This window comes from Rhineura floridana, chromosome 9, assembly GCF_030035675.1.
Source record: "Rhineura floridana isolate rRhiFlo1 chromosome 9, rRhiFlo1.hap2, whole genome shotgun sequence".
NCBI classification, from domain to species: domain Eukaryota; kingdom Metazoa; phylum Chordata; class Lepidosauria; order Squamata; family Rhineuridae; genus Rhineura; species Rhineura floridana.
Genome location: NC_084488.1, coordinates 93,758,099 through 93,772,339, shown reverse-complemented (window position 1 = coordinate 93,772,339; position 14,241 = coordinate 93,758,099). Strand labels below are relative to the sequence as shown.

Sequence of the window (14,241 nt, the reverse complement as noted above, 5' to 3'; positions counted from 1 at the left end):
TTGAACTAGCACATTTTTCTTTTTTGTCTTAGAATGAGCAAAGAAATAATGGATACTGTAATATGTAGTAATAATTCAGCTAGCCAGAAAACTAGTTAGGAATAGAATAATAACTGAATGTACAGTTGTTATCAAATTCCTTTGTTTTACTTTTGCAGGTAGCATTGCATGCTTGTGGAGTGGCAACAGACATGGTGATTGAACGCTGTATCAAAGTTCATGCAGCTTTTGTTATCTCTCCATGCTGTTATGGCTTCATTCAGAACACAACCAAGTTTGGATTTCCACAAAGGTCAGTTCTTGTTGACATCAGTGTGTATATGTGGAGAGGAACCTGGGTTGACGTGTATGGCGTTGAATACAAAGTCCTGTAATCCTATACACACTTCCTAGTGAGTAAGCCTCATTGAACACATTGATTTCCAACAAAGTACTTCCGCTCGCACAACGTTTTCTGCTTGTGCAGTGGAACTTCCCCACCCTATCCTCTCCCCAAGCGCCTCCTGCACCTTCCCCAAATCTGCTCTGGAGGTTTGGGAGACCCCCAGAACAGATTTAGGGGGGTGCACAGGGAGAGGAAGGAGAAGTTCCATCACCCAGGCAAAACTCCTTGAGTTGGCAGAACTACTTCACCAGACCCCGTCCGTTGGAATTTAGGACTGTTGGATAGGACTGCTGAGGTTGTAAATGTTTTGTTCCCACAGAACAAGAAAAGCAAGCAAGTCCAGCAATAATTTTATATTTAACACCTTGTGTTTAAAATGCTAGAAGAACAGCTGTCAATCGATGTGATGTTTCACTCTACCTCAGACTGAGATGTTCAGAAGAAAAAATAATTAGGGGTTGGTTGCATTGCCTCTGTTTAAGGGGAATATGTAATACCAAAGATAAGTGGCTAGTACATCTCACTCATTGTCAAAATGACCAAGTAAGCCTGTCATCTAGAACTATGTCTTCATAATGCTAGCTATAAAGATGCATCTCTAACTGTTATACAACTCACCGGTGACATTTTTAGAATAGCAGTTAATAGCAGCTGTAAAAAGTACAGAATACATACCTGCAATAAAGAGCTCTCAGCATGCTTGCATCATTGCAAAACAGTATAAATCATCATTATTTTGCTCAGAGGCTTAATTAGTTTTGCATAATCATTCATGCACATATTTTTTACATTGATTACATCTACATTTTGGTTCTTGTAATCTTTTTCAATAAAGTCCTTAAAATAACAAACTTTAACAGTGCAATTCTATGCATGCTTTCTGAGAAGTAAGTCCCACTGTATTCAATAGAGCATACTCTCTAGTAGGTATGTGTAGGATTGCAGCCATGATGTGAAGGGACCACAGAACATAGTAATGGAAACCAAGCAGTACTTCAGAAATAAGAGCTCATATTGTTTGATTATATTTAATTATAGCTTTTCATACAGTGAAATTTATTAACTTTAAAACAGTACTTTCACTTTTCAGTTGTCAACTCTTGAGTTTTGTGCTTAACTAGAGGACAATATTCTATACAGAGTTGGAAATTAAAATGCCACCTCTGTCTCAGTGTTTTCATTTTTTACTATAAAAGATATGATTTCATTAATGGAGAGCATTAGGGAGGAAATATATTCCAAGGCAGCGAAATATGTTAGGGTCAAAGGACATGAACTCTTTTTTTTTCTGATTAGGGAAGGAGTAATTATTTGGACCCTGATTCTGTTATTAAACTTATTGGTATTGAAGTGGGAGAGAGTTATTGAACAGAGGGGAAATTCACATAACCATTTTCAGATTGAGGGCAACACAAGTTTAGCTGACCTTGTTTTTGAAAGCATGGTCTTGCGAACTGAAAGCATTTAAATGAAAATGGTAGAGCAACAATCCTTTGAATATAATACTCATTTATATTGATCTTTTCAGATTCTTTTGGAAAATAAAAGGTGATTTAAATGGTGCATATCATAGGGTACATTACAAAAGGAGTATGTTTACTATAGCAGAGAATACATACAGTGATCACAATCCAACAAAGAATTCAATCTGCGGCTTTAATGTTCTTAACTCTGAGTTAGATTCCAGCTTGTGCATGTATATTTTACTATTTACTGAAAGCATGTGTATCCCGTCTAACCATCATATTAAAACATACAAAAATAACATAAAAGCAAGAGAAACAATAGCTTCAATGGCACATTGGTAGCGATAACTACAAAAATCAAAATTAATTCATAGAATGCCTTGTTAAACAGTAGTATTTTGCCGTTTCTTAAAGGCAGACAGAGAGAGAGAGAAAGAAGACATTAGCTGTGTCTTCTAGGCCAAGAAGGCCCTAATTTATGTTTCTTCCCAACATACCTCAGATGGTAATGGGTCAGGGTCTCCACTGAAGATCTAAGCACATGAATAAGTTTATGTGGGAAGACGTGGACCGAGGTTCCAAATCCTTTGTGGCTTTAATTGTCAAAAACAGCACTTTGAATTGGGTCTAGAAATGTATGAAAAGCCAGTGAATTTGGTACAACACCAGCGTTATACAATCAAGATAAAACTCTATCTGCTACATTTTCCTATGGACATGTTTCAAAAGCAGCCCTATGTAGAAAGTGTTTATGTGAATGTAACCAAGACATTTGTAGACATAGCACAATCAGCTTTCTCCAGGAAGAAGTGCAGCTGGCACATCTGCTTAAACTGGGCAAAATCTGTGTTGACTAACCACAGCCACTGACTGACTAGTCAGGATATCTAAAAGATTCTCTCACCCCTTATATACCCAATAAATCACTGCATTCTGCATGCAAAGGCCTTCTGCAGATACCATCTAATTAAGATGTCCGTTCCACACAATATAGGATTTGGGTCTTTAGTAGTGTTGCACCTACCCTTTGAAATTCCCTCTGCTGTCTCTGTTGTCTTTCCGGCACTTACTGAAGACCTTCCTCTTTCAACAACCCTTTTTATTAGATATCTTTTTCCCAGTCAGCATCTGTATTGAAATTGTTTTTAGATGTTTCAATTGTTTTATAGTTTGTGTGGTTGTCGCCCTGGGCTCCTTTGGGAGGCAGAGTGAGATATTATTATTGTTGTTGTTCTTGTTACTATTATAGCAACGCTATATCCAGAATTACTCCCAAATTGTAAATCTCATTCTTAAGGAGTATAATCCTGACCTAAACAGACTGAACATTGAATCTGTCATCAGCTCTACATAGGATAGCTATATATAAAGCCAGATGCTTTGTATCACTGAATCAGTAGCAGTGTCATGGTAAAGCACTATTCTTTTGTTTAGCACTTAAAATAAGTAAAGAATGTCTGTAAGTGATAAAACTTGGCATAGTATAGACATTTACTAAAAAGAACAAAAACTATCAATCGTGCTTGCTTCTGGATCCTGTTCAACTACCAGATAAAAACAGATACAAGTATTTGTTTAAAATTTAGTCTTATGCCTTAAAGGTTGCACCTATTCTTAAACTGTTGTTTCCCATGGTGATCAAATTCATCTTTTCTATTTCAGCCATCAGTTCAAGGAAGTGTTATCCTATAAGGTATGCAAAAGGTGAAGCTATAGTTAGAATTTCTTTGTGTGCCCTTTTCTGTGTTTTTCTGTACAGTTTGAGTGGAATAATTATCTTTTAATGACAGGGGATTAAAACACATAAGAATAATTATTTGTGTTCCTTCCTGTTTTTACTTCTAAGTGTAGGAAAAAGATTTTTAGAAAATACATTATGAAATACATTTCTGTGTGTATTTAATTTGATTTATTTATATCCCTTTTTTGATTCAAGAATTCCCCAAAGTGGATGGCAAGATCATACAAATAAATTTAAAATAACCATTCTAGATAGATAGATAGATAGATAGATAGATAGATAGGATAGATAGATAGATAGATAGATAGATAGATAGATAGATAGATAGATAGATAAATAGATAGATAGATAGATAGATAGATAGATAGATCAGAACAATGATAAAACTACTGAATTGTTTCCCTATAAAACAGTCACACTCATCCATCAAGTATATATAGAGGAATAGCTGTCAATAGCTGCTGAGCCTTTCCAGAGTAGATTCTAAAAGCTTTTCAATCTAACAGAGTGAACTTCCACAAGAGGCACAGGTGTGTGCATCTTCAGACCAGTTTCCTAATTTTACAACTATTTTGTTTCCTTATGGCTGCTGTTTCCTCTCTTCATTTGATTTTCTTCTATCCAGATTCAGATTGGACACCGATAGCTTGAAATAGCTTTAATTTTTTTCAGCTGTATTTGAAATGTTGTTCAGTAAGATGTAATTAAAACATGCTGCCGGGCTGGGGGAGAGGAGGATGATTTGCTTTAGACAGAAGTAAGCATGGTGACATTGTTATAGAAACAAAGAGTTTAAAATAAAATGTAATAATTACATTAAATAAGAAATTAATAACTTATTTTTTAAAGTTAAATAACATTATAAATGGAAATGGACTGCCTTCAAATCAATTCCGACTTACGGTGGCCCTATGAATGGGGTTTTCATAGTAAGCAGTATTCAGAGGGGTTTACCATTGCCTTCCTCTGAGGCTGAGAGGTAGTGACTGGCCCAAGGTCATCCAGTGAGCTTCATGGCTGTGTGGGGATTCGAACCCTGGTCTCCCAGGTCGTAGTCCAACACCTTAACCACTACACCATAAAATAAAAATTACATCTTAACCACTACACCATAAAATAAAAACAAAATAAATGAAATATTTTTTCATAATAATTCACTCTAGCTTGCTCTGGACACATGTGATGAAGCTAATCACCCTCATAAGAACATAAGAAGAGCCTGCTGGATCCGGCCAGTGGCCCATCTAGTCCAGCATCCTGTTCTCACAGTGGCCAACCAGGTGCCTGGGGGAAGCCCGCAAGCAGGACCCGAGTGCAAGAACACTCTCCCCTCCTGAGGCTTCCGGCAACTGGTTTTCAGAAGCATGCTGCCTCTGACTAGGGTGGCACAGCACAGCCATCACGGCTAGTAGCCATTGACAGCCCTGTCCTCCATGAATTTGTCTAATCTTCTTTTAAAGCCGTCCAAACTGGTGGCCATTACTGCATCTTGTGGGAGCAAATTCCATAGTTTAACTATGCGCTGAGTAAAGAAGTACTTCCTTTTGTCTGTCCTGAATCTTCCAACATTCAGCTTCTTTGAATGTCCACGAGTTCTAGTATTATGAGAGAGGGAGAAGAACTTTTCTCTATCCACTTTCTCAATGCCATGCATAATTGTATCCACTTCTATCATGTCTCCTCTGACCCGCCTTTTCTCTAAACTAAAAAGCCCCAAATGCTGCAACCTTTCCTCGTAAGGGAGTCGCTCCATCCCCTTGATCATTCTGGTTGCCCTCTTCTGAACCTTTTCCAACTCTAGAATATCCTTTTTGAGATGAGGCGACCAGAACTGTACACAGTATTCCAAATGCGGCCGCACCATAGATTTATACAACGGCATTATGATATCGGCTGTTTTATTTTCAATACCTTTCCTAATTATCGCTAGCGTGGAATTTGCCTTTTTCACAGCTGCCGCACACTGGGTCGACATTTTCATCGTGCTGTCCACTACAACCCCGAGGTCTCTCTCCTGGTCGGTCACCGCCAGTTCAGACCCCATGAGCGTATATGTGAAATTAAGGTTTTTTGCTCCAATATGCATAATTTTACACTTGTTTATATCGAATTGCATTTGCCATTTTTCCACCCATTCACTCAGTTTGGAGATATCTTTTTGGAGCTCTTCACAATCCCTTTTTGTTTTAACAACCCTGAACAATTTAGTGTCGTCAGCAAACTTGGCCACCTCACTGCTCACTCCTAATTCTAGGTCATTAATGAACAAGTTGAAAAGTACAGGTCCCAATACCGATCTTTGAGGGACTCCACTTTCTACAGCCCTCCATTGGGAGAACTGTCCGTTTATTCCTACTCTCTGCTTTCTGCTTCTTAACCAATTCCTTATCCACAAGAGGACCTCTCCTCTTATTCCATGACTGCTAAGCTTCCTCAGAAGTCTTTGGTGAGGTACCTTGTCAAACGCTTTTTGAAAGTCTAAGTACACTATGTCCACTGGATCACCTCTATCTATATGCTTGTTGACACTCTCAAAGAATTCTAATAGGTTACTGAGACAGGACTTTCCCTTGCAGAAGCCATGCTGGCTCTGCTTCAGCAAGGCTTGTTCTTCTATGTGCTTAGTTAATCTAGCTTTAATCATACTTTCTACCAGTTTTCCAGGGACAGAAGTTAAGCTAACTGGCCTGTAATTTCCACGATCCCCTCTGGATCCCTTTTTGAAGATTGGCGTTACATTTGCCACTTTCCAGTCCTCAGGCACGGAGGAGGACCCGAGGGACAAGTTACATATTTTAGTTAGCAGATCAGCAATTTCACCTTTGAGTTCTTTGAGAACTCTCGGGTGGATGCCATCCAGGCCCGGTGATTTGTCAGTTTTTATATTGTCCATTAAGCCTAGAACTTCCTCTCTCGTTACCACTATTTGTCGCAGTTCCTCAGAATCCCTTCCTGCAAATGTTAGTTCAGGTTCAGGGATCTGCCCTATATCCCTCAAGGAGTGCTCCATTTATTTCAGTGGAAGAAGCCACTTCATGTTCACATTCCTTTGCATGGCAAATTGGTTCTATCCACTGAAACTTACTCTAAAACTTGATTTATTCCACATGGATCTGCTTTGCTGATTTTCTGTGAATATGTAAAGAGCTACATTGTATCTTAATTCTGACTTGTTGAAGACAATACTTTACTGTCTGTAAGGGCCTATCTGGCCAGAAAATATAAATTTTAAAAATAACTCAAATATTATTTACATGTATATTTAACTTTGTCCAAGACCATCAAAGAGTTTATTGGAAAGTCACTGATGGGATGATACATTTTCCATTGCATTACACTTGCAATGTCTACATATTTTGTAAATAATATTTTACTGAGAAAAAATAACGTAACCATTTAAATAGAATATACCAAATACAAAAATAAGAAAATGAAGCTCCACAGGTTCAAAGAAGCACATTGTTTTCATAAATTTGTATCATTTTTTTTAAAAAGGGAACTTGTGCCAAGAAGCCACTCTAATATCAGTCCAAGTCACTTGTAATATTTATGTGGATCTAGACCAGATGGTATCTCAGTTCAGTGCATATATATCTATATAGCTTTGGTTCAATAGACTTTATATATAAATGCATCTTTGCATATTGGATTGATATACTTTCATTTACTGATGTGTTGCCAAAAGTTGGAATGTGGTGGCTAGACACTCTGTCACTGACTCCATAGTTCATCTTACTTTTGTATTTCCTTTCACTAGGACCCCTGGCCTCATGTCAAGTAGAAACAGAAGCAGTTATAGGGACTACGGTACATTATTTGTAATTCAAAGTGGCAATGGTGGCAGGCCACAGTAAAGACCCAACTCACTGCTGGCCATTTCTATGGGAAATGTTTGTACCAATAAATTTCAGTTTGGAACTGTCTACCTATTAGACACAAGCACATGTAATGTGGAACAGTGCCTTTAAAAAAAGAGCTTTGGGAAGGGTAATTTTGAGTGGAAAAGCAAGGGCACATGCAATAGGATGCTTTACCCTTTCCTTGCCTAACATTTCTCCTCCTCCTCCATCTTCTAAAGCTGAATATTACACCTGTTGATATGTATAGCTTCCCAAAAGTTAGCTATCCCAAAGATCTTGTTGGTGTTATTATTTGAAGGTACAGGAAAAACACCCCATAGTTTCTAAACACTCTCTGTTAAGCAAAAAAGACTATTTTAGTTTTAAATCAGGATAAATGTGCACATTTTCAACACTATTTCCTTCTTAGTTTATTTAATTGAATTTTTGCCTTCTTGGGCATTTTTATGGAAATTTGTGGTATAAATTATTTTTATCATCATCATCATATATTAATCACATTCTGCACAAATGTCTTAAGATGATGTAAAATAAAAAAAAAGAGTTAATAAAACACAAAACCAGCAGGTATGTTTTTAAAAGAAAAACACAAGCCCCCAACACAAAAACAGCAAGTATGTTTTACCCCCTCCACCCAATACAAAATAGACACTCATGGCAAAGATCCATTCATCTAGCTGGGAAAACCCATTAGAACAAAAATGCTTCTTTAGTTGTTTCTGGAAAGTGCAGATACCTCGATAGGAATGCTATTCCACAGAACAGGGGTAGCCACACTGAAGGCCCTGCTCCAGGTTACTGTGAATCAGGCTTCTGATATCCTTGGAACTTGCAGAAGTTGTTCCACAGACCACAGTGACCTAATTGGGTATATAGGGCATATGTAATACTTAATTATATGTAATAAATAAATATTTTGTCTCAGGACAGGTTACTATATAGCTAAAACCAACAATATAATCTCCAACAATGAAAACCTAAAAACTCAAGAAACTCTGAAAAATTTAAATCCCTACTTTAAAAAACAAACACAAAAGAATAGGAGGATTTGTTTTTTCCAAATAATATTCCCTAAATTCCTTTAAAAAGTGTTTTGTGTTCTCCCATACTTATCTCCATCTAATGTTACAGATGGGTCTGTCAAAATATACAGTTCTAAAATGGTTCTGATTGCTGTGACTTGGCACTTGAAATTGCAGCTGTCCTAGCTAATGCAGCTGTCAGCCAAAGCACAGTCATGGCATTTGTCTTTCTTTATGTACCTTTTGTTTTGCCTGTGGAAAGCATAATCACCTCTAAGGTCTTGACTACATAAAGTATATCATAAACCATGTCACAGTGGATCATAACATATGATCAACCTAACCTAATCCATCCAGGGGATGGATAGATTCTGTGGGTTGCTATGCAGAGCAAAAGGCCCAGATGCAAGAGTTCTTTGGGCACTGCAGTGTTGTGAGTCTGTGGTGTTGTGCCAGAATAGCAAAACACTAGGAACATAAGAAGAGCCCTGCTGGATCTCCAATTGTAGATAGAACATAGTCATCATGGCTAGTAGCCTTATCCTCTGTGAATTCATCTAATCCTTTTTAAAAGCCATTCAGGTTGGTGTCTATCAGTACAACTTATGAGTGAATTCTATAGTTTAACTATGCTCCGTGTGAATAAATGTTTTCTTTACCTGTTTTCATCTTACCTGAGCTGGTGAAGCTGCATGGTACAAGGCTTTCATGAGTCAGATATTGTGGTGCAGAAGGTACAATGCTTAAGGATCAAGCCACATGTAAAGTAAGAGATCTGTGATCAGACTGTTCCATGTTCCATGTTCTTGTTTGTCTTTTAAGTTAAAAACATCAGGGAGATCAGATCTGTACATCGCACTGGGGGGGGGAGTAATCTCCCTCTCCCATCATATCCCGAGTTTATTTTTATTTTTAAAAAAACAAACCTCTCCCCAGCTGCTGTTTGTGAGGGAAAATATAGGTACCATTCAGTTACTGTTTGTTTTCCCTATGGGACAAATCCTAATCACAAAACTCTTATATCTCATATAGCTGTACCCTGACTGGGTAAGAGGAATGGACACACACACCTTTGTGACAGTACATATTGCAAAAAGTGAATATTCTTCTTAAAATATAAGTACCTAGACTCATGCTGATTCATCGGGTCACCATGAGTCGTAATTGACTTGAAGGCACATAACAACAAACCTAGACTCATAGATCCCATCAGAAGATGGTCAGGTCCAGCGCTGTGGACACACAGACCATGCAACACATGGATGGCATTGAACCTTATTACAGACTCTGACCTCATGAAAACTTGCATGGCCATGAGACACAAAGGGAAGGAAAGTGAGTTCAGTAAGAAGCACAGTGTAGAAACAGTCCACTGGTCATAGCAGCCCATATTAGGTCAACTTGAATGCTGTCTACTTCAACTAACATCCCGTTCATTGGTTTCCAAAACTGAAAAGGGACAATCCAGAACCAATAATGAATAGCAAAATAGGCAACTCTACTCAATATTTGGTGCTTCAGATATACATCGTTTCCCAGTTAGTGCTGCTATAATAGCTATTTTGAAAGAATGTAATGGAAGAAACTGGTGATATTTGTGTAGTATGTGTGTATTTTTTTCCATTCTAGGAGCACATGGTTCTCTGCAGATTTGCTGATCAGACAGCTGTCCAGCTTCCTCCTGAACGCAGGCAAATAGGTATGCTCTTCTATAGAACAGCTGTTGTGTAGATTACATGCACTATGCTTGATGATGTGCTTAGCTTACTATATATGGGTAGCTGTGGTATGCTCATCAACAAGGAATTAAAGTGCTGGCTTCTCAGAACACACGGGCATTTTTAGAATTACAGTGAAATAGTTTTCTTTCTTGATGCTCAGTTTAAATCTGGGATTGAATGTATCATGCTGTGTTACCTTCACCATTCTTTATTCACCTGCTATTTACAGAACAATAAGGAGATGCTGAAATTTGAGAAACAAGCTAATGTTTTTTCTGATGCCATTGGGAGCAAGTATCATGCAGTGGCTAAAGGTGTAGAATGTGAGCTGGAAAATTTCCACTTCATATCTCACATCAGCTGTGAACTAAGTAGGTGGCCTTAGGCAAATCACTATTCTAGCAGCCTCAGCCTCGGAGGCTTAGATTCATTTAAAAATGTAGGATACAAATATTTGAAATAAAATAAATAGGAATAGCTGATTTATAGAAAAAAGGTTGGTGATGGCTTTTGTGAAAGTTTTCTCCCCTGCCAAGTGTCACCCAGTTTTGATGATGAAGGTCTCAAAAGGAGATAGAAGTCTTTATCATGCAAGACCATGGCTCTGCCCCGGCACTCCTTCCCTACCTAGTACAGAGGTGGGGAACCTCTGGCCCACCCACCTAATTAGGCTTGGCACCAATTTAGCCCACAAGCCACTTCCCCTGAACCATGGACATATTCCCCATAACCTGATGTCTATATATGATGTCAGGGGTGGGTTAGGTAAGGACATGACCCCAAAGTAACAATCAGGAGCTTAAATTGAACTGTTGATTGTTCTTTTGCAATCAGCTGATTGACACTGATTAGAATCCTCACTGGGATAGGCTGTGCTAGGGAGTTCTCTGTCAGGAGGGGGATCAGCTGACCATAAGCTGGCTGGGGATGATGGGAATTGTAGTCCAACAACATTTGGGGATACAAGGTTGAAGAACTCTTGTCTAGAGTGCTTTAATTCTTTAAAATTAAAATGTGGGTTAATTCTTTTTAATATTGTATTTTAGATTTTGTAACCCACCCTGTGACTTATTGGTGAGGGTTGGGCAGTAAATATAAATAATAATAATAATAATAATAACAACAACAATAATAGATATTGTTGACACTCAAACTCCCATCAGGCCAGTCAGGGATGATGGAAGATGTTGGACAACAGTTTTAATTATCCCCTGCTCTACAGCCTCCCCATAATGAGAGGTAACTAGCACATTGATGATAACACCAGGTGATCTCTCTTAGCAGTTTCATGTAGCTGTAAAGCATGGTACAAGATTGAAGCCTGTGGGGCCCATAAGACAAGGGATCAAGGAAGAATCCCCAGCATCATCTTCTGAAACTCGCCCTCAAGAAAGGACCAGAGTTACCACAGAAAATTACCTCTATCCCAGCAAGACTCCAAAAGGATACTGTGGCTGATCAACAGCTGGCTAAGTGGTCCAGCAGAACCAACAGGGATAGATTTACTGAATCCAGTTCCTGGCATAGATCATCTACTTGTGTTACCCAGCATAAAGTCTAGCTCTTTTCAGATAGCCCAAGAGACCATAGACATATCCTAGTGAACAAAAAAAAAACAACCCCAACTCAAAATTTCTTTTTAATGCTTTTTTTTAAAAAAACACTGTTAAACTAACATATATAGACATAGATATAGGTTTCTAAAGCACAAAAACCTAAAACTATAAATCTAGCATCAACAAATAAACAATATGCCATGTTAAATGCATTTAAAACACATTAATCAGGGCAGAAAGTGTTTTTCTGAGCAGCATAGAGTCTGACCCGCAGGTGAAAGTGAGCTGTCCCATGGAATAGTGGTATTTAACATCTCAGTCTTAAATGTCAGAAGCTGTTGCTTGTCATGCGAGCTACACCTGCCAAAAGGCAAGACCCCTTTCCTCTTTTGCGTAGGAAAACAACAAAACAAACAAACCCCCTCACCCCCAAAAAAGATAGTAACAGGGACACATTAACAATGGAGGGCAATAGATCTGGAAGAACATTTTAAACTCTGAAAGAGTCACTGGTGGGGATCTGCACAGCTGCATAGCTAGTTCCATGTGCCTGAGGGACCTTTGAGGTTATGTTTATCTTTTAGAGATGTCCAAATGTCTTCAGAATGCATAAGATTGGTTATTATAAGGGGTGCACTGATCTTTTATGGAGCTTCACCTAATGCCAAGGCTCTTTCAATATTAGCCCCAGGTAAAAGCATTCTTTAAAAAATTGGCCAGGCCTTTTAGAGCCTTTTTTTATGCTGATTTCTTAGATTGATTGACTACTCTGTTTTTTTAAATCTGTTTTGTTAGTTTGTTTGTTTTTTAAATTGATATTCTGTTTTATTGTAAGGCACTCTGGGAGTTTCACTGGCTAAAAAGTGGAACACTGATATTCAAAATAAAGGAGAGGTGTTTGGGGTAAATAGGATATAAAACAGGGTTGATATTGGTGAATATTTTGAATACAAAATACACTCGGAATGTATAACAGGCAGTAAATGAAGCAATGTCAAGGCATCTAAAAATACATTTGTGATATTCAAATATTGTTTCTCTGCTGGGTAAGGATACAACAGAATACACTGTGGACTTGAGATAATATTACCTTTTTTCACATAAAATCTGGCGAAACTTTAAAGCCATCCCTGTATCTGGAAAGGAAAATATGCTGTCAGGGTCACAGCTGTGAGTTCAAGAGGTGTCTCCACCAAATGGGAGTGGACATTTTTTCCAGCACTTTGGTGATATGGAAAGGAAATGTATCACTTAATGAAGAGTAGGGTGGGTGAATATAAATGAACATGAGTGTCAACTCAGCATTTCAGGTATGTTTGATGCAGCAACAGTATATTGTGCTTTTCCCCTTCAAGGATAAAGTAGGTAGATCAGAAATTTGTGAGCCACAAAAATTCTTTCTTACTGGCATTCTTCTTGTTGTTTCTTCTGAGGATATACTTGACATCGGGCTTATCCGCTCCATTAAAAGAATCTTTTCCATTTCAGTCATCTTTCTTCACCTTTTAAATTTGCTAATGGGTGTGTGGCTGGTGAGGATTAAGTTTTGTTTTCAAATGACTACGGTAAAGGTCAAATCAGATTAGCGCTAACCACATGTTCTGTTAAGAGGCAGAACCAGATACTGCTGAGATTCTACATAAGGGCAGTTAATGCAATCCTGTGCACACTTATCTTGGAGTAAGCCCCATTGAACTCAGTGGTGCTTATTTCTGAATGAACACGCATAGGATTGTATAGTTAAAATGTTCACCACCAACTCTTCTTTTATTATAAAGAATTTTGTGCATTATAGTTCCATCCAAAACCATTATTTAAATGAATCAGTACAACAAAAATATCCCTTCTACCACTACATCACCACTCATTCCTTGTCAGTGTGTTATGTAAAAATGATTTACAGCACGATCCTATACATGTCTACTGAGGAATAAGTTCCACTGAATTCAATGGGGCTTACTCTCAGGTAAGCGGGCATAGGATTGCAACCTTAGATAACAAATTATTATTGTTATATTACCAGCTGTTCACTGCAGGTACCAGGGCAAGTTACAACAATTTAAAATTCAGTATTAAAAACAATTCAAGCAAATTACAGTCACTGGAACAGGGTGGGTCCTGTAAATACATATCTCAGGTGCCAAAAGTGTGTCTTCAGCATAGGGTGGAAACTATAATGAAGATGCCAGATATAACTCTGTGGGGAGGGAATTCCACAACTTAAGGGCTGCCACAGAAAAGACCTCTCCCAGGCCACCACCCCTTGAATCTCTGAATGTGGCAGAACCACCAAGAGGCCCCCCTCTGCCAATCTTAACACCTGAAACTGTCTGTAGGGAAAGATATGGTCTTTCAGATATTTGGGGCGTGAGTTATTTAGGACTTTAAACAGTAATGTCATCACCTTAAATTTGGTCTGGAAATGAACTGGTAACCAATGCAGCTTTTTAAAAATATTTCACCTTCATTAGAAATAGTCAGATTAGGAAA

General features: G+C 38.2%; 1 protein-coding gene across 2 annotated transcripts in view; it reads left to right on the top strand.

Annotated features, from left to right (window-relative positions):
• Positions 1-14,241, top strand: part of GSTCD (glutathione S-transferase C-terminal domain containing) — an 88,759-nt gene that overhangs the window by 73,601 nt on the left and 917 nt on the right. For both annotated transcript variants that reach the window (XM_061585485.1, XM_061585483.1), the window contains 3 exons: positions 159-292; positions 3,514-3,544; positions 10,104-10,173. In XM_061585485.1, the coding sequence (XP_061441469.1) occupies positions 159-292; positions 3,514-3,544; positions 10,104-10,173 (235 nt within the window). The remainder of the gene's footprint in view (positions 1-158; positions 293-3,513; positions 3,545-10,103; positions 10,174-14,241) is intronic.